Below are 23292 nucleotides of genomic sequence, written 5' to 3' on the forward strand. Positions count from 1 at the left end.
GTGGTCTCCTTTCACCTTATTGCCTGGTTAATGGTTTAGACTAGTGCTGCTCTCCTTTCAAGACCCGGCAGAGGAAGCCCGTGTTGTCCCTCCCCACCCCCCTCGTCCAGACCCAAGGAATCTGATAAGCGCGAAGAGTGAGCTATCGTCTACCCGTCGTACATTAATTGACCACCGATCCCTTCGTGATCTCCTCGCATCCAATCCTTGGGAGCAGGCGAGGCAAGCATTATTATCCTCATCAAAGTCATCGTACAGATGAGGAAACTGAGGTAAGGTGGTTAATCCACGGTCACGGAACGTCCGATAACCCAAGCCTCCTGTAACTGGGTCCCTGGTTCCTTCCCCAATCACACGCCCCTCATTTCAGTGTGTCCCCAAGGGGGCAAAGCATCAGGGACCCTGCGCCGAGGACAGGCGTGTGAGCGCAGGATAAATACGGTACAGCGTCGTCCGCAGCTCTCCCACTTTCTTTTCTGCCCACCTAGCGCCCGGCACCTTCACTGCGGCTCAGGGCGAGGGAAGAGGGGCCCAAAGCAGGAAACAGGGTCCCGCGCAGGTAGCCCCTGGGAGCACGCGGCGCCGGGTCACGTGAGAGGGGAGAGGCGGCGAGACCCGTGGCTCGCACGCACGTACGCCGTACGTAAACACGCACTGAGGCGCGGAAAGCTGCGAGCCCGAAGCCCCCGGTCACATGTGGAGGGTGGCAGGGGAGAACAAGGGGGCGGGAAGGAGAGAGGTGTCACGTGAGGGAGGTCAGAGCAGCGAGGTCACGTGAGGGGGGACGGAGGCGGGGCCGCCGAGGAGGAGGAGGAGGGGCGCGCGGCTTCCGGCGGCTGGGGGGGCCGGAGAGCGGAGGGGGGGGGCCCCTGTCCCGGAGGTGGCGGCGGCGCCATCTTGGCGAAGGGGGGATCAGGAAGTGCGGACCGCGGCGGCGGCGGCGGCGGCGGCGGCGGAGCCCGGAGCGGAGGCCGGAGGCTCCCGGCCCGCCGGCCCCGGAGCAGAGCGGAGCGGAGGATGCAGCAGCCGCAGCCGCAGGGGCAGCAGCAGCCGGGGCCGGGGCAGCAGCTGGGGGGCCAGGGGGCGGCGCCGGGGGCCGGGGGCGGCCCTGGAGGGGGCCCGGGGCCGGGGCCCTGCCTGAGGCGGGAGCTGAAGCTGCTCGAGTCCATCTTCCACCGCGGCCACGAGCGCTTCCGCATTGCCAGCGCCTGCCTGGACGAGCTGAGCTGCGAGTTCCTGCTGGCTGGGGCCGGAGGGGCCGGGGCGGGGGCCGCGCCCGGACCGCATCTCCCCCCACGGGGGTCGGTGCCTGGAGATCCCGTCCGCATCCACTGCAACATCACGGTGAGGATACCCTCGCGTGCGCGTCTCAGGGGGGCTCTTGTCTGGGACTCAGGATCACCCCACACAGCTTTTTGCTCTCGAAAGACCTGGGAGGTCGAATCCCCTCTCGGGGCTCGGCTCCTTTTCTCCAGGTTACATTTGTTTCTGCTGTGCACCCAGAATCTCTACTCTTCATGGTCAGGGACACCCCGACATACGGCGCCTCGACTACCCCTTTTCACTAACCCACCCACATCCCAAGGTTCATGATTTTGGCTCTTTTGGCTACTTCACGACTTAACCTTGACCCCTGGGAATGCTCCTCTCCCCACCACTATCATCTTCAGATTCCAGGTCTCTGCATTGACCTTAGCTGGAAGGACCTGGCTTGGAACTCTGCAGGTTTCAGTGATGCCCCTTTCTCAGTAGTACCTTTGATTTAGGACGTTGCCACCTGTGAGATCCCTGCGCAGGCATCTCTCATTCCACTCCTCTTTGCTCTCTGAATTTTACCAAGTGATGGTGTGCAGTTTAGTGACTCCTCTTTTTCCTCTCCTTTGGATTCCCTTTTATTCTGGTGTAACCTCTAACTCTCCTCCTTTTGCCCCAGCTGGTAGCTGCCACTCTCCTCCTGTTCTCTATGGATATCTCCAGTTGCCCTGGGTTGTTGCCTTTCCTGCTAATGATGGTGATATGCAAGGGCTATCCCATTTATTCTGGGGGGTAACAGTTCCTTTTCTCTCAGTGAACATCATTCCATCCTAGGCATGCAGGACTAGGAGACACCTTACCTCTCCTGCCTAGGCTGCCCTCAAACATCCTGTGAAGAGGGTTGGCCTCTGATAATCTGGGAATGCCTGATACCGCATGGTATGGCACTTACAGTGATTGATACCACCTGGTGTGATAGTGTTCTCGCCCTGCTGGGAGCACTGGATAGCAAGCCAGGAGACAGTACTTAATCCAGGCAGGCACACTGCAAATGGGAGTAGTCTGGGGAAAGACAGACTTGTGAACTGTGTGGCACTTTGGGGCCTGAATTCAATTTACATGGTTCTTGTTTTTTATCCCTTTCTTCCATCAAACCCGGTCAAGGTTTGATGAGGCAAGCCTCAGCTTGGGTTGGATGGTCCCCCCTGCCCCCAAAACTCGTGTGTTCCATTTTCCTTTCCCATCTTTTCTTGTACTAAAAAGTTGAGATTGAAGGACTCGGTGTGGTTCCGTGAGCTGAAGACTTGAGCATCTTTGATAATTTGTTTTCCTCCAGCATTGAGGATTAGAGCCATGGCAGAGTTCAGACCCCTGGTAGAAGAGGATAAGGTTTCCTCGGCATATGTGGAAACTTCAGGGGTCGATTTGGTACCTGAATTATGCTTCCAATTCCTTAAGGGTAGGTTTGCCCCCTTCTAGCTGCCTTCCCAGTTGCCAGAGGCCATCTACTGTCTTTGTCCCTGGAAGGAGGTTAGTTAGAAGATTTTCAGTCAGACTCTCTGTGGCCCCTATAAAGAAGACTTGGCCTGAACTGGCCCCCTTGGTTTGGGCGGAGGGGGAGTCTGGTCAGGCTGCATTTGGCACCGGTGGCTCAGGAATGCTGGGAATGTGAGTAGCGTAGGTTTCTTTCTCCCAGCCTGCCATGTGGAGCCCTACAGCCTACGCCTGGACTGAGAGGGTGGCAGTTTCCCAAGGGAGAGGTGGGGAGAAGTGGCCTTTGAGGGATTCTGTTGGGAGTGAGGTGGGAAGATTCTTCCTGCTACCCTTTTACGTTTAGGTTCTGGAGACATCTAGTTTCTAATCCCTCCTTCCCCAGCTAAAATGAAAGTAATCTGTGGTCTTTGCTTTTTTTTCTGTCAGTGTGATTGTGATGAGGTGATCCCTTCCTCAACTGGTTAAGGAGGGTCGGGGCCTCTGTTGAGTGTGGGAGAACTTCAGGTCTGGAACTTGTAGAGACAGCACAGGAGATAGGAAGTCTCCCTCACTGTTAGCAGGGTTTGGCTCTGCTGCTTTCTCTGATGTTTACTCTTGAGAAAATAAAGAAAGGGACCCGGCTTCTTGGAAAGGGTCCTCCTAGGGACTTTTTCTCCTGGTCTGGGATTTGTTGGGAAGCTGCTTGGTTAGATAATGACCTGCTGCGCTGGGCTTGTATGTGTGTGTTTGGGGGGAGAGGGGCGGGGGGGACGGTGGAGAGCAAAGGGACTAGAAGTCTTGGTGCGTGGAAGGCAGGCAAAATCTAGCTTTCCCCAGTCTCCCATCTTGACTGCTCTCCCTGCTCTTTTCCCCTTAGGAGTCATACCCTGCTGTGCCCCCCATCTGGTCAGTGGAGTCCGATGACCCTAACTTGGCTGCTGTCTTGGAGAGGCTGGTGGACATAAAGAAAGGGAATACTTTGGTGAGGGGGCCAGGGTGTTGAGGTGGGAGTGCATTTTCCTCCTGTGACACCCATGCCATGAAAACATCCTGTGAAAGATGTCTCTGGAAAGTGGGTGGTGCGGTAGCCTGTACATTTGAGGCAGACGTCTTAGGGGAGTTGCTTCCTAAAGCCAGAGGGAGAGCCTTGCACCAGTCCCAGGGTTCGTCCCCTAAGCTCCTCCCCCTGGCCGTGTGGTCTGAGTTTTAGAGAACTAGGTACCAGTTTGGGGGCTGAGACAAGAGCTCACCCATGTACCTGTCCAGATTGGGGTGGGGAAGGAGTGTTTGATGTCACTGTGGTCCCCTACCCCCAGCTATTGCAGCATCTGAAGAGGATCATCTCCGACCTGTGTAAACTCTATAACCTCCCTCAGCATCCAGATGTGGAGATGCTGGATCAGCCCTTGCCAGCAGAGCAGGTGAGCAACGGAGGGGCTTTGGACCCTGTTATGCAGAGTTGCCCCACAGATAGCACTCAAAAAATGCATGTTACTTCAGATGAACCTGCAGTAGTTTCTCTCCAGCCCTACTCCAAACACGTACACATATCGTGACTCTTGGCCTCTTCTCCAGATGGGAATCTAGCTAAATGGGGCACTAGTAGCTTCACCTCTCTGATCAAAACTCACTCTTCTGGGTAGGATCATCCCTCATGGGGGGATGGGGGGATTTTTATCATTAGCAGTAGGTAGCCATTGGGGACCAAGGTCCCTTGTTAAGATCCAAGAATGCAGTATCAGTCTAGAGATGATTTAGTAAAGGAGGGGTTCTTGAGGTAAAACTGGGATTTGTGAGTTAGGTGACAGAAACAGCTATTGTGCTTCTCTTTTATTCTTTGGCATATGGTGGTAGAGGAATAATGGGCCGGTAGTGAAGTCATTCCCTAGGCTGTTGCTTCCACTCAATTCTGGCTGATGGAGAGGCTGGTAGCATTATGGCCAGGCGCACAGCTTCCAGACCCAGAGGCTCAGGGGAGTAGGTCAGAGGCTGCATTCTAGGAAACCACCGGGGTCTGATCTCCCTCTTTTCCCTCCCCACTGCAGTGTACACAGGAAGATGTATCTTCGGAAGATGAAGATGAAGAGATGCCTGAGGTAGGCTTCCACCCAAGGCGGCACTGGTAGGAAGCTCTTTCTGTCAGCAGCATTGAGTCCCCGCTGTGTACAGAGCTCCAGTCTAGACCTGGGGAGAGAAAAATACCAAAGGAAGTAAAGACAGATTTACTGACCTGGAGGAACAGCAGTATAGTAGAGGAAGAGACAGGGCACCCATATCCAACCACTGAAGACAGTTAAGTGCAAATCTGTTTACACTGAATAGTCAAGAAGTTAATCGCAGATGGCTTTGTAGTCAGACCTGAGCTGGCATCCGGTATCTCCTAACTCTCTTAATTGGGGAATTGTACCTACTCTCACTAAGCTGCAGTTTTCCTTATTTATAAAATGTGATTATAACAGCTACTACATAGGGTTGTCTTTAAGATTAAATAAGGGATTGCATGTAAAATGCTCCATTCAGTACATGATAAATGCTAAATAATTTATCTATTTTCTAAAAACATAATTTTGCAGAATATAGCATAATGGTTAAGAACTTGAACTTCAGAGTGAGACAGAATTTGATTCACATCTTAGCTCTATTAAGAGGTGTATGACTTTGGGCATAGTAACAACCTCACCTAGATCTCCGCTTCCTCATCTGTAAAATCGGGGTAATGATAGAATAATGGTATGGTGGTTATAAGAATTAAATGAGCTAGTGTGTATAGCATCTAGTATGGTACCTGACATATAATTAAACATTCAGTAAATATCAACAATTAATGTAGTAATTAGGAGGTTAGTATTAACATATCTTGCTAGAGTGAGGTCACTGATCACTTTGTTTCTCTGCACTGAATTAACATCCCAGGTTCTGCAACTTCTGTAACTCTGTCAGGGTCTTAAGCCTCACAAAGGGCTGGGGATACCTGAAACATTCTCCTCTCAGACAGCAGACAGCCCTCCCAAGTCTGACTGAGAGGGGCTGAATCCTGGCTATAGGCTCCTCCCCCACGTACAGTGAACTACTTCCTCACTTAGAGCAGGGCAAATAGGGACTAATTCTGTTCTTGACCTCTACCATCTGCCTTTCTGGACCTCCTTCCTTATTTCCATCTTGGCACTGGGTACCTCTGCGTACCTCATCAGGCCCAGCATTTGGGAAGGCAGGGGATTTCTGATCCAGCTTTCTCCTTTAGACCTGGAGTCCTGGGAACTCCTGGGTACAAAAGTCACCTGATGAAACATGAGCTTTGAGTCACAGCATCAGGCCAAAGTCATTCTAGGAATTAAGGAAGAGTTTCTGCTGCCAAGGGAGAGCTTTAGGGATGGTTGGAGCAGGGTAGGTCTGGGGAACAAGAGAGCTGAGCCTGCTCGCTTTCCCTAGGCCCTTACGCAGCTCTGCAGCTTGAGAATTGAATAGGAGGAGAGATTTGCCACAGCCTTTAGATTGTGGAGGGAAGGGGACTGGGAGTCTTCCAGCAGTGGAAAGGGTATTTTACTCATTAGCCTGCCAGATAGACTACTGTTCCTTGACCTGCAGCTCTAGGTCAAGTGGGACTGGGAAGGCGATGGCCCCTCTCCACAACGTGTGTTGGTTTCTTTCCTCCTCTATCCCACTCCCACCCCACACCTCCCCCAGGACACAGAAGACCTAGATCACTATGAAATGAAAGAAGAAGAGCCAGCTGAGGGTAAGAAATCTGAAGATGACGGCATCGGAAAAGAAAACTTGGCCATACTAGAGAAAATTAAAAAGAACCAGAGGCAAGATTACTTAAATGTACGTGCCCTCTAGGGAGAAGCTGGGCCAAGGGGTCGGCTGGTGCTGGCTGGGAGGTGGTAGGCATTGAGTATCAGTCTGGGGAACAGAATCCACTTTTGGGTGGGTTATGGGTGTGCCTCATCCTTGCCTAAATCCTGGCTGCCAGACTGCTCCTGAGGTCTAGTACGGTGTTGCTAAGCACATGGCCGTGAGATGTTCTGTCCTCCATCCCTCCCTTGTAGGGTGCGGTGTCTGGCTCGGTGCAGGCTACTGACCGGCTGATGAAGGAGCTCAGGGATATATACCGATCACAGAGTTTCAAAGGCGGTGAGTTTGCCTCAGAGAGGGGTCTGAACATGAGCTCATAAAGAAGGACGTGATGGTGGCAGCAGATGCACGGATGCTTATGAAGTTTTCAGGCCAAGGACGGAACACCCCCACTCCAGTGGCTTAGATTGGATGCATGTCTGTCTGGGGTGAACCTGGAGCCTTTGACCTTTTTTTCTCTCAGCATGGGAGAGGGATCTGCATCAGGGACCACTTGCCACTTGGACCATCATCTAATGACACCCATCTTCTTCCCTCCTTCCAGGAAACTATGCAGTCGAACTCGTGAATGACAGTCTGTATGATTGGAATGTCAAACTCCTCAAGTGAGTGGGGACTGTGGGATTAGAAAAGAAGTTGAGTAGTGAGTGGCGCCACTGTGGTGGGAGTCTCCGGGGCCGTCCCAGGGAGCGGGTGTGGGCAGTGGCTTGGCCCTCTGCTGCTCGCCCAGGGTTGGTGGGAGCCTTGAGGCTCCTGAGCCGGACCTGGAGCTGAGCCTGAGCTCGTTGCTTCCTAGAGTTGACCAGGACAGCGCTTTGCACAACGATCTCCAGATCCTCAAAGAGAAAGAAGGAGCTGACTTCATCCTACTAAACTTTTCTTTTAAAGTAAGGTCTTCCTTTCAAGTCCGTCCCTGGCCTAGGCTTCCTTCTCCATCTTACAGTGTTGCAGAGGGCACTGGCCTCCCCTCCCTGATCATTGCCTCTGTCTCTCTTAGGATAACTTTCCCTTTGACCCGCCGTTTGTCAGGGTTGTGTCTCCAGTCCTGTCCGGAGGGTGAGTAGCTCAGTAAGCGCAGAGGGTGAGGAAGGGTAGGGAGCTTTTGCCAGTCACAGCTGACTAACCTTTCTTCTACAGGTATGTTCTGGGCGGAGGTGCCATCTGCATGGAACTTCTCACCAAGCAGGTGAGCCTGCCTCTCATTCTTGGCCTGGCTGGCCTGGGCAGGGCTGGGCTGAGCTTCAACCACCCTCCCCCCCACCCCCACCCCCGGGTTGGGCGATGGGCACAACGTGGCCCTTTCATTCTGCCTCGCAGGGCCTGTACCCGCTGACCTGGGCAAACAGGTGATGGCCATTCTGGGAGTGAAGGGCAGGGGCCCTTCTGTAGGTGCAGCTGCTCTCTGGAGAACAAGCATAAGGTTTCTCTGGAAACTCTCCTGACTTGTTTGCTTTGTCCCTGTTGTTACTTAGGGCTGGAGCAGTGCCTACTCAATAGAGTCAGTGATCATGCAGATCAGTGCCACACTGGTGAAGGGAAAAGCACGAGTGCAGTTTGGAGCCAACAAAGTAAGGAGCCTGGACCTGGGCCTGGTGGGACTGGCTGGAGACATACACGCTTTAGGCCACTAGGAGGCCAAGGCGGCCTTCTTTTAGGGACTGAGAGGATAAAATCTGTGGGCTGGCAGCATCGGATGAGTGGTCCTAGGATGCCCGCAGTGGGAACAGGAGCAGGGCCTTGGTCTGAGGGGCAGCCTAGGACTTTGGGGAGGGTGCAGGTCTGGAAAGGGAAAGCTAGGGGATTGTGCCCTGAGGGGACCTCCCAGGTGGAAGGTATTTAGTGTGTCAGCAGAGCATGGCGCTGGGAGCTGGGACTCCTGGGTGGCAACAGGGCCACAGCTTGGTGGCCTGATTTAGTGGCTTCCTCTCCCCAGTCTCAATACAGCCTGACAAGAGCACAGCAGTCCTACAAGTCCTTGGTGCAGATCCACGAAAAAAACGGTGAGGCTGGCGCCACAACTCGAGGTTCGGACTTTTGCCAAGCCTGAGGTTTCCACTTCCAGCCAAACAGCAAGAACCCCTTTTGGTTTCCGAGCGTTTACCACCCATTAACACAGCACCTGCCCCTGTTCTCCAAAGAACTCAGTGAGGTAGAGGCTAACGTCCGCCACCTCTTCTCCAGTAAAGCACCAGCGGTCCATAGCGCCGGTAGACTCAGTGCTGCCCCTCTTCCCCACCACCCTGTGAGAAAGCTCATCTCACTCTGCTGTCGAGATATCTCAGGTTGGGCGCATCATTCTCCCTTTCCTTATAATCTCCAGGTAGGCAGTTTCTTACCTTCCCGTACACCTTCTCCCTGCACTGGGGAGCCCTTTCTAGACTCTTTCCACCTTTGACCCTGGAGATGTCTTCAGTGACTGGGGCCGGGAGGGTGGACATCAGCCTCCACCTCACTGTTTTCTTCGGTTTCTTTGCAGGCTGGTACACACCCCCGAAGGAAGATGGCTAACCCGGGAGTGCCATCCCCTTCTTCCTTCCCCAGGCACCACTGGACCAATTACCTTTGAATGCTGTATTTGGATCTCACGCTGCCTCTGTGGTTCCCCCCCTCATTTTTCCTGGACGTGATAGCTCTGCCTATTGCAGGACAATGATGGCTATTCTAAACGCTAAGGAAAAAAAAAAACACAGAACTGTTTCAAGTACTCAAGACTGACTTACAGACCAACCAACCACCTGGCTGGAACCCTTGCTAGCAGGCATTCTTATAAAAGACACTTTCGAGCCTCCTTATATTGCTGGAAACTCAGCTGTGCTCCAGACTAGAGCCTCCTTACCTATGCTATGGATTTTTAATTTATTTTCTCTTATTTCATGTACACTGCTTTTTTTGGTTACAGTGTATGATGGATGTGTATGAAAAAAAAAATGTATCTTTGGGAAAACAATTACAGTTTGTTAATTTGAAGATGCTGGTCTTGACTCATCTTTATTTTTATCCCCACGTCCCACCCCACCCCCACTCCTGAACTATTTGAGCAGTGGGGGAGGGGCACCAAGTCCTCCATGGCTTTGGTAGCTATGAGGGGCTGTGCTTCCCTGCTAAAGCAAGAGAAAGGTGGAGCTGAAGCACGCACCTGGCTCGCCCCTGAAGGCCTCTGGAGTGACCAGCACTTGTACCCCTGGGAATGCAGAGCCTGGCCTGCTGAACCACAAAGTAGTAGGCTGAAATGATGACCTTAATTCTTAGGACTACTTTTCTAGTCACAGATGTTTTCAAGTTTCTAAGAAAAAAATAACAAGGAGGCCTAAGAGGCTGCTTCACAGAACTACTTTAAAATGAACTGAGTAGGGATGGGGGCAGAGTCTCAAGCATGTATGTGACCTTTCTGGTCTCAGCAACTTGCTATGTAGCTAACACTCCAGTGTTCACTGGTTCCCCTCCCTCCCAGCAAGTGGCACTGAAGGGTGATGGTAGCTCCCTTGTTTCCCCCTCCCGTCTCTTGCTTCATGTGGTCTTATCAAAGAGGAGCCATGTGGCTTGGAGACTGGATTCTTTTAAGGCACTCATAAGGTGGGTCCTACTGCAAAGAGTCAGCTTTGAGGGGGTTGGGCTGTATACCTGTGTCCTTACCTCAGGCTCTGAGAACTGCTGGGCAGGGGAGTCTGCTGAGCTGAACCGTAGGTGCCATGTCTGTTCCTGCTTATTTAAAAGTACAGGCGTACTGTTTGCATGTGGTATGCGCTGCCTGCCTCTCCTGGTCAGTGAGCTTGCCTTGAGGCAGAGGCAGCCTCTTTGGACCTACTCTGCCTACAGACTGGATGGTGACAAACGCCAGAGGCCAGGGATGGCTAAGCGAAGACACTCATCTCAGAAAGCCCAGACTTAGGACAGCCATCTGGGAACCTGTAAGATGCCAGAGTTCTGTAATGCTTTGTTTGACACAGCAATTTTAACATTGGTCGTTTCTCCCCCTTTTAAAGGATTTTAATGTTTTGCTGCTTCAGGTGGACGGAGAGTTCACCAGTCCCACTCAATGCTGCTCCTACCCCACCACACCCACCTGATACAGGGTGCTAATTTATGCTGAGGTGGAGATAAAGAGGGGACCCAAGGGGGAAACTCATTTCATGAAGCTGAAATCTGGTTTTCAAGGCCTCCGAGGCTTTCTTCTGAACTTATCACCAGCCCTGGCTGGAAAGTAGATGGTGTTTTTAGTAATGTGTACTGTGATCTGTCCTCAGTATAATGTATTTTGTAATGTATTTTTCTCATCTACCAAAGGATGAAACAAATAAAATTATTTAAATAGCTTGGCTCTAATCAAATTATTTAAGGAAATAATGGGATCCACATTCACCTGATGTAAAGGGAAGCACCAGCTCCTGTGCGCTATAGCTATATAAACACCAACTCTAAAGAAAGTCTTCCACTTTTCTTGTCAAACCTAACAGTCCCTTTCATAACCTTACATTAGGCTGCTAATGAAGTTACACAGCATTAGAAAAATAAATAAATAAAATCAAGGCCACCTCACCCTGAACCAATGTTCTGTCCACTAAGAAGGCAAAGAGAAAGGACACAAAACTTATACCGTATGCAAGCGTGCATCTATATCCCAGGCAGTGTCCGCACGGCCGGCACACGACAGCCTCCCAGTCTCGCTGCTTCGGTTTTAGAGGGCAGCACTGGGGAGGGGTGGCTAGACAGAGGAATCAATCACCCCAAACGTGAAGCATGCCAACATTTATTCACCAAGGCGATGCATCAATGTTTAAGTGCTCCCTACCTGATTCTACGACAGAATGCCAGGAAAATTAAAGAGTGGGCCCCTCCATTCTCCAGAATCTGTCAGGGCAACTTATATCATGCCCTGCGGGTACAAAGAAGAGACACAGGAAAGAATACAATGGCTACATCAGACTTTCAACCTCACGGAAGCTTCCCATGTTTGGTTCAAATGTTCACACTGAGCTGGGGGATGGAAGGCACATGACAAATTGAGAAGTGAGCTGGGGGAAAGGCAAAGGGGAATCCAATCAACGCTGGGCACCGCTGTGGCCTTTTGCACCCCCAAGGCCTCAAGAGTGAAAGGGTAGAGCAGGCTGAATCTAGACAAGAGGAGAAACGTGCCGATTGTAGCCATGTTATTTAAACTCTTCAAACTTCAGGATGTGCAACTGGAAGAGAAAGAGAAAATCTGATTGGGAAGGCAGGACTGCCCCCAGGTGGTCCACCCAACAAGCCCTGGACAACTTCAGTTTGTTTCCTCTAAGGGAATGACAGGTAAACCCGCAGCATCCAGGCCGAGGCCAGGGCCTGGAGCTGAGACCCTGGGAGGGAGGGAGGGGAGGGGAGGGGAGGGGAGGGGAACAGTAGATACCCAGCAGTTACCTCCAAGTTCAAAGCACCAGTGATTTTCCCTTTGAGGATGCGATGGATAACCTGACATGAACTCCAAATATCTGTAAAACAAAACACAACAACAAAACCTTGGTGGCACTTGGTCAGGCAGAAGGAGCAAGGGAGGGAAGTGAGAAGCCGGGGCTGCAGGGAAGTGTTCTGGCTGCAGACCAGGTCTTGCAGACAAGTCTCTGCTAGTTAGTACTCATTCCCTGCTGCCAGGATATCGTGAGATAATAAGCACTGCAGAGGGAGGAGAAGGGGAGGGCAAAGTAAGAGCAAGTAAAAGGAGGCATTATTGTTGTTAAAATAATTACAGGGATCTGGGATTTTACATTCCCTAATGGAAATTCTGGAGACAGAAAACCGTTCATTCAACTCTGCTCTGAGAGTTTTGGCTGGAGGGATGGAGGTTAAAAGGCAGAGAGCCTTTTTACCATGACGAGTGCACATTCCTACCTGCTGGGACAAGGCAGGGCAGAGCGCTGGTCAGACACTCACCTCTCTCCAGGACATCTGCCCTTACTCAGCTCCCACCACCCCGCCAAACTGGGACTGTTTGTATGCATGCAACTGGCTCATATCAAGGGTCAGACCTCAGTTCCACCCCCAGCTATGCCATTTTCTTGCTATGAAACGTGAAGAAGTCCCTTTCATTCTCCTGAGGCTTACTTTCCTCATGCATAAAGGGAGAAAAATTGTACACCTGCCCACCTGGCCTCGGGGTCATCTCAAAGTCCACACAAGAGCTGAGAACCCACATATCTGGGCTGCACACTCTGGCCCCTCTGACAGGCTGGGAGCTGCTCTTTGGGGGCGGGGGCTCCTTACTCTGGGCCACCCTCCAACAGCCAAGCAGTCAGGTTCAGCCCACCAGAAGCTCCCAGGTCCTGTCTGCTGGCATTACTCCCCAGGCCGAGAGGCAGGGGCCCTCTCCATGCAATGACCCAAGGTGACCTCTGGGTGGCGCCCATCAGCCTAGCAGGGAGGCTTGGCCCTGCACTTTGGGGAGGTGCTTTTCCATCTTATTTTGTGTTGTATGTGTATTTCTTCACATCCACTTCTCCTCCTCAGCCCCCAGAGCATTCTTTCACTCTTTCACATCTCACCTAAACCCCAGTCTCGAGAGGGGCAGAGCAAAGAAGGGGCCTCTCCGTTTCAAGGGTGTAGAAACTGAGGCTCCACAGGTGCCTGGATCTACAGTAACAAACACCTCACACTATATACAAAAATAAACTCAAAATGGTTTAAAGACTTGAACATAAGGCATGACACCATAAAACTCCTAGAAGAGAACACGGGCAAAACATTCTGTCATAAATCGTAGCAATATTTTCTTAGATCAGTCTCCCAAGGCAAGAAAAATAAAAGCAAAAATAAACAAATGGAACCTAATGAAACTTTAAAAGCTTCTGCACAGCAAAGGAAACCATACACAAAACGAAAAGACAACCGATGGATTGGCAGAAAATATTTACAAATGATGCGACCAACAAGGGGTTAATTTCCAAAATATACAAACAGCTCATACAGCTCAATATTAAAAAAACAACAACCCTATCAAAAATGGGCAGAAGACCTAAATAGACATTTCTCCAAAGAAGACATACAGGACTTCCCTGGTGGCGCAGTGGTTAAGAATCTGCATGCCAGCGCAGGGCACACGAGTTCAATCCCTGGTCTGGGAAGATCCCACATGCTGCGGAGCAACTAAGCCCGTGTGCCACAACTACTGAGCTTGTGCACTAGAACCCGTGAGCCACAACTACTGAGCCGGTGCACCACAACTACTGAAGCCAGTGTGCCTAGAGCCCGTGCTCTGCAACAAGAGAAGCCACCGCAATGAGAAGCCCGCACACCACAACGAAGAGTAGCCCCTGCTCGCCACAACTAGACAAAGCCCATGCGCAGCAACAAAGACCCAACGCAGCCAAAATAATAAATTAAAAAAAAAAAAGATACAGATGGCCAACAGGCACATGAAAAGATGCTCAACATCGACAATTATTAGAGAAATGCAAATCAAAACCACAATGAGTTATCACCTCACACCAGTCAGAATGGCCATCTTCACCAAGTTTACAAATAATAAATGCTGGAGAGGGTGTGGAGAAAAGGAAACCCTCCTACACTGTTGGTGGGAATGTAAATTGGTACAGCCACTATGGAAGACAGTATGGAGGTTCCTTAAAAAACTAAAAATAGAGTTACCATATGATCCTGCAACCCCACTCCTGGGCATATATCCGGAAAAGACAAAAACTCCGATTCAAAAAGATACATGCACCCCAATGTTCATAGCACCACTATTTACAAAAGCCAAGACATGGAAGTAACCTAAATGTCCATCAACAGATGAATGGATGAAGAAGCCACAAAAAAGAATGAAATAATGCCATTTGCAGCAACATGGATGGACCTAGAGATTATCATACTAAGTGAAGTAAGTCAGACAGAGCAAGACAAATATATCACTTATATGTGGAATCTTAAAAATAATACAAATGAACTTATTTACAAAACAGAAACAGACTCACAGACATAGAAAACAAACTTATGGTTACCAACGGGGAAGTGGGGAGGGGAGGGATAAATTAGGAGTATGGGATTAATAGATACACACCATTATACATAAAATAGATAAATAAAGGTTTACTGTATAGCACAGGGAACTATAGTCAACATCTTGTAATAACCTCTAATGGAAAAGAATCTGAAAAAAATATATATATGTATAACTGAATCATTTTGCTGTAGACCTGAAACTAACACAATATTGTAAATCAACTATACTTCAATTTAAAAAAGAAAAGAAAAAAATAAAGTAACAAACAGCACATTGGGGGAGATGCTGAGTCCAAATGCTCTAACCCCTTTCGTTGGTCTCCAAATTCCAGTTTTCTTCTACACAGAATGCTTCTCTAAAGAAATCTTAAGCAAAACTCAATGTACGTGAAACAGATGGAAGCTGAGCCACTCTGGCAGAAGCGAGACCGGGAGGCTTGCCCTCCCCTCACTCCACCCAGAGAACTCAGCCTTCGGGCAGCACCTGAGGTTCCTTTCCAGATCTTGTTGCTCAGAGAGACCAGGTGTGAAAAACAGTTCTCAAGAAGTAGCTTTGCAAGGGGCAGATGCCGAAAACCGGGGTGAGATCAAAAGAATAGAGGCTGAAGGGCAGGCATCCTGAGGGCCTCGGCTGCCCTGGACGCCATTCCCGCCGAGGTCCCAGAGGCGCGCACAGCATCTCCTGTCTCCGAGTGCTCAGGAGGGTGGAGGGCACCTTACCTTTCTCCAGCATGAATGGCTGAGCCAGGGGGGGGATGGTCCAGAAATCGTCACTATCCAGGCTGCGCAGGGATTGCACTGGGATGGTGGCCGACTGGCCGAAATCGATGAACGTGACAACAGCCCAGGAGTCCACTCGGTCCAGCACCCAGCACCTGGCCAGAGGGAGGGAGAGGAGGCTCATCTCACCTGGTGGCACGCACAGCAGTCCTCACGGAGAGGGCTTGAAGGTCTGGGCTAAGAGGGATGGGAGTTTCCTACGCTGTTCCCCACCTTGGATGGAGAGGTGATCAGAGGAGAGGTATCTTGAGAGAGGAAGCAGCAGCAAAGAAACAAGAGTCCAGAGAATGGAGAAGCGAACCTCCAGCCCTGCCTGGTACACACCTGTTCCAGGCCCATCCGTAATCACCCAGCTGGTACTCGGCCAGACAGCGGGTCCCACGCCGCACAGCCGAGTCGTGCAGGTAGGGCTGCTGCTCCTCTGCCTCGGCCAGGGCTCTGAACAGCGCCTGCATGTTCTGGTGCAGCGTCTGTGGACGGTACAAACGCCACGGGCCTCGCTGCCTGCCCCACATGGCACATCTGTCTCTGCAGGTGTCACCTGTTACATCAGCACCGCTGATCCACCCCAAGGGAACTGAAGGTATGACGTGGGACCAGGGATCAGAGTGCGGCCACTCTGGATGTCCACCGCTGATGGGCCCCCATCAGCTCTCTGACCCCAGCAGGGCCCCTTGAGGTGGCACCGAAGCCCAAGAGGACCCCCAGCAAGCCTGTACCTCCGTGACATGCATGGCCCAGAAGAAGGGGGTCTGAGGGACAATACTGGTCACCAACAGCCCCACGTCCCCGCCGACGCTGTGGATGGTGGCCAGCCAGCCCAGGTCTCGGAAGCATTCCCTCAAGAGCAGCGCCAAGAAGGACCCTCTGCAGGAAGAACAGGGAACAAAGGGAAGGGAGTGAACACAGGAGTGATTCAACCAACACCTGTCCTGGAGGATGCTGGGCAGGAGAGTCACCCTGACAAGAGGGCTGTGCACCCCCCCGCCCAGGGTGGCAACGAGACAAGTGCCCAGGTAATCATAATGCAGAGCAAAGGAAGCACCACACCAGGGGACACAGGCGTTGGAGAGTTTGGGGAAGGGGAGAGGCAGAGGGAAATAAAAACACACCAGGGAACTCCACAGAGAGAGATGGGCAAAAGCCCTCACTGGGCTGACCCTGGGCCTGCCTGAGTGATTCATGAACCTCAAGTGATGCAAGTTTGGACCGTCCACAATGCAGGACACGTCTGCAACGCCCAAACCACTCCTCCCTGTGTTTAAGCACATGCCACACCTCATCCCACCACTCCACTAACTCTATCGCCTAAGTCACACATGGTTAGAAAGGCAGACCTGCCATTTAGAAAAACGAAACAAAAAACATACATCCTATAGCATTTCAAGTCAAACAGAATAGTCTGGCATCACTGACACTAAGAATGGTGTCTGCCGTTAAAGCGGAAGATGTGGTGGACATGCCGATCTCATGGCATCCAGGGTAGGGGAGAGTCACAGGCCATCACTGTACAGAAATGGAGACAGACTGTGTAAGTCACTGTGGGTCACAGCCTTAGAGCCTGGGTCTGACGCAGGAGTTCCTGAAAACTTTATCCCCCTCCCCAGTACCATCCTTGCCGCCACCCTCTAGGGACTGAGCAGACGTTTACAGTTGTCCTTTGCCAGCGGCCTCTCTACACCTCCGCTCACCTCATTTCCATGGGAACTGCAAAGATGCTTGTCCTCGGTTTCTCTGTCTTACAGGGGTCAACGGAAGCTTTAGGAACGAGCTGTGTACAAGCTGGAAAGCAGAAGGTTGTGTTCTGGAGGCACCAGGGCTGTCTCAGAGGACCGTACCCCACCTGCCCCCCAGAAGGCCCTGGCCCCACCCTCAGGGGCAGGACGAGATGGGAAGTGAAGCTACATCCTTCTGGGTCTCGGCCTCCACATCCTCAGCTGGATGGGGAGGGTTTGCTGGATGACATTCTTTAATCAAGAAAGCATCCTAAGGAGGCTTCCCTGGTGGCGCAGTGGTTAAGAACCCACCTGCCAATGAAGGGGACACTGGTTCAACCCCTGGTCCGGGAAGATCCCACATGCCGCGGAGCAACTAAGCCTGTGCGCCATAACTACTGAGCCTGTGCTCTAGAGCCCGCGAGCCACAACTATTGAAGCCCATGTGCCTCGAGCCCGTGCTCCGCAGCAAGAGAAGCCACCGCAATGAGAAGCCTGTGCACTGCAACTAGAGAAAGCCCTCGTGCAGCTATGAAGACCCAATGCAGCCCCCCAAAAAATAAAAATTAATAAATAAGTTAATTAATTAAAAGAAAGCATCCTAGAGGAATAAAAAGGGCTATTTCCTACACTGAGGGGTCAGCGTGGGACAAAGCTGGAAGGGAGGCTGGGAGAAGTGAATCAGGAGCTGCAAAGACATGTCCTAGGAACAGATGGCAGCTCAGGATCTCACCAGTGGTTCTAGCAAATCCTTGACCAGAGGTCTTCTCCACACCCTAGGGAGGAAAAGAAAAGGTACCACTCAGGCACAGTAGTATTCGTTTCACTGGTTTACATGTTGCGTCTCTCCAAGCAGATCTGGAGACAGCGCAGCAACAGCCCCTGTGCAGACACAGGCTTCAGCTGACTTTTGGGGCTTCCTCCACTTTCTCCTTTCTCTCGGGGAGGTCCTGAGTCAACCAAAGACAAGAGGTTCAGGGAACAGGAAGGGGGGAGGGAGGGAGGTGCTGCCGGGGGTGCTGGTCGGTACCTAGAGGCGCAGAAGCCCAGCACTGCTTAGCCCGGGAGGCCCCTGCGGGCACTTCTTAGGGGAGAAAGAGGTGGAAATGGTTACTCGGGCAGCAGGACTGGGTGGAGACAGAAAGACTACAATCCTGCAGCCCTCAACCCACGCTGGCTTCCCTTGCTCCACCGTCCACACCTGGAAAATCCCCCGCCCTGGTTACACCCACGGATCTGCACGCCTGCCGCTCCGCTGCTTACCCCACTCCCCGCTGACCGCTACCTGAGAACACGTGCGGCCCCTGTTCTCAAATGGACATGCCACAATCCCATGGTAAGCCCCTGGTGAGACAACACCTCACCCCCTCCTCTCTTCAAACCCTCCATACTCCCACCCTCTGCCCACCCTATGAACCTGCCTCTTCATCAGGAGAAAACTGGAAGCAACTGGATGGGAGGCCCCTCATCCTCTCACCACCCAAACCACCGCCCCCCAGCCCCGCCCTCCCTGCCATCCCTCAGTTACCTTCTCAGAAGGGTCTGGCGCTGGGGCTGGCACTGTCTCACCTTCTGGAGGGCAACACCCCTGCAGCCACGCCCCTTCTCCTCTACTGCCGTCTCTCTCCCCGTGGACACCTCCCACCAGGAAACAAACATGCTCCATTATCCATGTTTGCGAAGACCCTGCCTCGCCCCCCAGCCCCTCTGGCGACCACCTTTCTCTGCTCCCTTCACTGAAAGGGGTGTCCAGAGTCCTGTCTCCTTCCAGTCAGGCCTCATAGAGACGCCTCCCTGACAGGCCAACCAAGAGGTACACAAACTCAGCATGTCTAAAACGGACCCTCCGCAAGCTGCTTCACCTCGGCTTTCTCAATTTTAGTAAGCCTAGCGGCTCAGGCCACATTCAGCTCTCTTTCTATCATCAAATTCATCAAATTCATCTAGCATCAAATTCACCAGCAAGTTAAGCCGTCTCTTCCTCCAAAACACACCCAAACCCACATACTCCTCTCTCTCCATCTCCACCACCCCCAATACTAGCCATCACCATCTCTTACCAGGACCGTAACAACCACGTCCAAAGACGCTGCCACACAGCCTCCTGCAATCCAGTCCCCACCCAGAAGACAACACAACCTCTTACACACCAAAATCAGATCACATCAGTCACCTGATTAAAACCTTCCAACACCTTCCCATTGTGCTTACAAATAAAACTCCAAGTCTCCAGGTGGGCTCACCAAGGCCGCCATGATCTACCCTCCTTCCCACTGCCCTCTTCTCTGCCCACTTACCCCTTTTCCCCCCATGTCACACTCTGAGGCATTTGTAGGTGGCCCCTCTGTCTGGAATGTTCTTTCCCTGGTCTTACCCATGGTAGGCTGACTTGTCATCCAGAGCTCAGCTGAGAGGTCACTTCCTCACAAAGAGGACTCCCTAAGAACCATCTAAGTGACCCCTCTCCTCTCTATCACATCACCTTATTTCAGTTCTCTGTCTGGTACTTGCTACTGAGACAGGCTGGGCCCTGGGACCCTTTGCTGCTGTGCTTGTACCTGGACACACGTCTCCTCAAGCAATGAAATACAAGGAAACTATTAGGGACTAAAAATACCTGCGTGCATGTGCAGTCGGGGCAAAGATACAAAAAACACGGAAAACCCAAAACCCAACTGCCATTTCTGAAGAGCCGGGAGCAAAAGCAGGGTCCTGCGCAAGCCCCCTGCACACACCACCACCGAAGGGATGGGCAGACCTCCTAAGCACCCCTCTGGCCCGAGTGCTGGACACACCCCTCCCCTCACCCCATATACGAACCAGCTCTCCCTGCCTCGGGGAACCGGCAAGGGAACCTGTTGCTTGTTTTCACTCCCCCCTGCTGCTGCAGGAGGGGCCTCAATAACGCCTTGCGTGAACTTGTCTGGCCTATTATCAATTTCTCTTGATTAACGATGCCAAGAACCCTGGTTGGTAACACTATTTGACATTTTCTTTTTTTCTCTCTCTCTCTTTATTTGGGGGGGGGGCATTTTCTTATGTATTCACTTATTTATTGGTTCACTATATGTGTCTTTCCACTGGAATTTAAACATTATGAGAATGTGAATCACATCTGTCTTTTGACAATTACCTTCATTGCTGAGGTAACCCCAGAGCCCAGAACAGTGTCTGATACATATTAAGCTCTTAGTAAATATATGTGACAGAGAGAAGAAAAAGAGAAGAAAGGAGGGAGAGAGGAGAAATGAACCGGGGCAAATTCTTAATCTAAGCCTTGGCTTCCTCTTCAATACCACGAATCACACCTGATGTGAGGATTTAGGTGGACCAGTATCTGTTCAGGACACTGACATGAAATAGGTGCTCAATAAATGGAAGCAGTATAAGAGAGGTTAAAAGTACAGGTTCTGGAGTCAGACTGGGCTCCAATCCTGGTTCCAGAACTGACTGGCTCCTTAACTTTGGCCTGGCTACTTGGTGCCCCCACCTGCAGGATGGGAGAGTAGCAGGACCTACTGCTGTATTTAAACAGGTTCACACAGCAAAGCGATCAGAACACAGCCCGCAGAGTGAGCCCTCCGTGAGTGAACTACCACTGTCCACCAATGGGGCCCAAATCAAATCTCCACGCTAAACCATTCTGCCCCTGCTGTTTACCTACAACAAAGCAAAGTGACTGTTAAAAACTGTCCTCTAGGGCTTCCCTGGTGGCGCAGCGGTTGGGAGTCCGCCTGCCGATGCAGGGGACACGGGTTCGTGCCCCGGTCCGGGAGGATCCCACATGCTGCGTAGCGGCTAGGCCCATGAGCCATGGCCGTCCGGAGCCTGTGCTCCAAAACGGGAGAGGCCACAACAGTGAGAGGCCCGCGTACCGCAAAAAAAAAAAAAACTGTCCTCTAGCCAAGCACAGAAGGTGCCTTTTTATTTAGAATCTCCTAAGACAGTTCCAAATACCAATCCCAAGAACCAATTATTAGCGGTGGTTTCAGGCTAAAAATTATTAATACAGAAACATTTAAAACCATTTGGGGTCTAATTATGATTCCCTAATGATTTAAGAGATAAATATAACAAGCCTGTTTTGCCAGTTTGTGAAATTAAGTTTCAGAGGAAAATCTACACAATTATCATTCCACCACCACAGCAGAACCTCACATTTCAGGAGGTCTGCAGCACGGAAGTGGCCACCTGGAAGCTACAGAGATCAAGGCGGCACCTCAGCAGCTGCCACACCAGCAGACTGTGATTAAGACCTATTGTTGCTGTAAGCGGTTACTCTACGCCCAATCCATCCACAGCTGTTAATGCTCTCGTTACTTTGTTCTGGGACATTACTACCAGCTGGTCAAGCGTTCCAAGAGGTGGCCTGGTCCAGAATCATGCTGGTGAGTCCCAGCAGTGGGAGAGAACACACAGGGTACACAGAGGTCAGTGGCCAGAAGGCTTTTGGGGGCAGGGATGGGGGAGGGTCCCATCCGGTTCCCCTGCACACCAGGGAGAAGCTCTCCAACCAGTACTGGGGGGTGGGGGGTCACAGGCCTCACATGACACTCAGAAAAGTGGTGGCCTCCCTGAGACTGCTCACTGCCACACCCCTGGCCCACTGTGGTCACCCTGGCCATCACTTTTAAGGTCCTGTCTCTACCCGGGGAACTGCACCTGGAGTCACCTGAAAGGCACATCCACGTGGAAATTTAATACTTACAGCTTTAACCCTCGACTGCCACCCAGTAGCACACCTTGTACTTCACAGGTGACAGACACAGACCTTGCTCTCAGGAAGCCACACTGAGTCACTCCACACATATTTATAAAATGCGTACATTCTAGACATGGCCACCATGAAGCTCACACGCTTGGTGGGGGCAGCAGACAAGAAGTATACAAAGAGGTATAAGGTCAATGACCATAAGGGCAAAGAAGAAACGCAAGTCAAGGGGAGGGGACAAGCGGGCAGGGGTGGGGGAGGGAGTGATGGCTGAACAGACGCCTAAATGAGGTGAGAAGGCAAACCCACAGACGCCTGGGAGACGAGCCTTCCGGCTGGGAACACCTGAGGCCCTAAGGTGGGGATGTGCTTGGTGTGTTTGGGGAATGGCACTGGGGCTGGAGGAACAGACACTTGCATCTCTTACCTGGACCACCTGAGACAGGTCTTCTGCTTCCACTCTGGCCCCTGGAGTCTATTCCACAGGGTCCCTTTAAAACCTAAATCTCGGTGAATAGATGAACTAATGGTGGCACATCCATACAAGAGAACACCACTTAGCATTAAAAAAAGAATTGCTGATGGTGCGACCGCATGGATGAATCTCAATAACATTCTGCTGAGTGAAAGAAACGAGACACAAAGAAGCACATATGGCATGATTCCATTTACACCAAACTCTAAAAAGGATAAATCTCATTTAAAGTGATAGAAAACAGGTCAGTCACTGCCTGCGGGGCACAAAGCTGGGATAGGGCACAAGAGAACCTTTTGGGTGACTGAAATGGTCTATATTTGATTGTGATGGTGGTTACATGGCTGCATACACTTGTCAAAATTCATCCAACTGTACACCTAAAAGGGGTTTATTTTACGTAACACTTCAATAGCTGATTTTTTAGTGTACATTCGTGAAATCCGGTTACGTCGCTCCCTGCTCAAACCATCCAGTGTTCTCATTATTATGTGACTATATAAATACCAACTGCTGCTGAATCAAGTTACATACCATGAAAATTTTTTTTTAATTTTAATATTAATGGGACGTCCCTGGTGGTCCAGTGAGCAGGACTCCTTGCTCCTAATGCAGGGGGCCCGGATTCAATCCCCGGCCGGGGAACTAGATCCCACATGCACGCCGCAACAAAGATCATACGTGCCACAAACTGAGACCTGGCACAGCCCAAATAATTAATTAAAATAAATAAATAATTTTTTTAAATTTTAATATTAAAAAAAAGTATGTATTATGATCACTTTTATCCTTATACAACCTTCTCCAGGAATTAACTGCTCCTTTTTTCCCCTCCATTTACTTGGACTTCCTTAAATCTCTGGCTAAGTTTTCCCACACCCTCCAATGGCTCTTTATAACATCTCTCTACTCGATTTTATACTTTTCTTCATACAAACGTCACCCTGGAGTCTCACATCATCCTGCTCTGGCTGGACTGAGTGCTGCATAACAAGTGTTCTACCCCTTTGTCATCATCTGGGAAGTCTCAGGTCCCCCTCCTGGGTTGGACCTCCTGCTCC

The 23292-nt window shown here is 51.2% G+C and overlaps 2 protein-coding genes across 2 annotated transcripts in view; one reads left to right on the plus strand and one right to left on the minus strand.

Annotated features, from left to right (window-relative positions):
• Nucleotides 1-874: 874 nt before the first annotated feature.
• On the plus strand, nucleotides 875-9520 carry UBE2Q1 (ubiquitin conjugating enzyme E2 Q1). Its single transcript, XM_082856123.1, has 13 exons — nucleotides 875-1344; nucleotides 3605-3709; nucleotides 4044-4148; nucleotides 4773-4823; nucleotides 6412-6552; nucleotides 6777-6861; nucleotides 7127-7187; nucleotides 7379-7469; nucleotides 7580-7638; nucleotides 7720-7768; nucleotides 8055-8150; nucleotides 8516-8582; nucleotides 9059-9520. Exons 1-13 carry the CDS (start codon nucleotides 1018-1020, stop codon nucleotides 9088-9090), a joined length of 1269 nt encoding a protein of 422 aa, XP_082712249.1. The 5' UTR covers nucleotides 875-1017; the 3' UTR covers nucleotides 9091-9520.
• Nucleotides 9521-11633: 2113 nt separating this feature from the next.
• TDRD10 (tudor domain containing 10) overlaps nucleotides 11634-23292 on the minus strand; it is a 54006-nt gene continuing 42347 nt past the window's right edge. The window contains exons 7-13 of the mRNA XM_082865602.1: nucleotides 17779-17821; nucleotides 17022-17112; nucleotides 16050-16197; nucleotides 15655-15800; nucleotides 15271-15425; nucleotides 11977-12047; nucleotides 11634-11762 (exon numbers count right to left, since the gene is read on the minus strand). Of these exons, the coding sequence (XP_082721728.1) occupies nucleotides 11730-11762; nucleotides 11977-12047; nucleotides 15271-15425; nucleotides 15655-15800; nucleotides 16050-16197; nucleotides 17022-17112; nucleotides 17779-17821 (687 nt within the window). The 3' untranslated portion in view covers nucleotides 11634-11729. The remainder of the gene's footprint in view (nucleotides 11763-11976; nucleotides 12048-15270; nucleotides 15426-15654; nucleotides 15801-16049; nucleotides 16198-17021; nucleotides 17113-17778; nucleotides 17822-23292) is intronic.

Source organism: Leucopleurus acutus (assembly GCF_964270905.1).
Source record: "Leucopleurus acutus genome assembly, chromosome: 2".
Classification (NCBI taxonomy): Eukaryota; Metazoa; Chordata; class Mammalia; order Artiodactyla; family Delphinidae; genus Leucopleurus; species Leucopleurus acutus.

Coding starts and splice junctions, on each gene's coding strand:
- UBE2Q1 (XM_082856123.1), top strand. CDS start 1,018: ATGCAGCAGCCGCAGCCGCAGGGGCAGCAGCAGCCGGGGCCGGGGCAG. Junction 3,710..4,043: donor TAAAGAAAGGGAATACTTTG/GTGAGGGGGCCA, acceptor CCCTACCCCCAG/CTATTGCAGCATCTGAAGAG. Junction 7,188..7,378: donor TGGAATGTCAAACTCCTCAA/GTGAGTGGGGAC, acceptor GTTGCTTCCTAG/AGTTGACCAGGACAGCGCTT.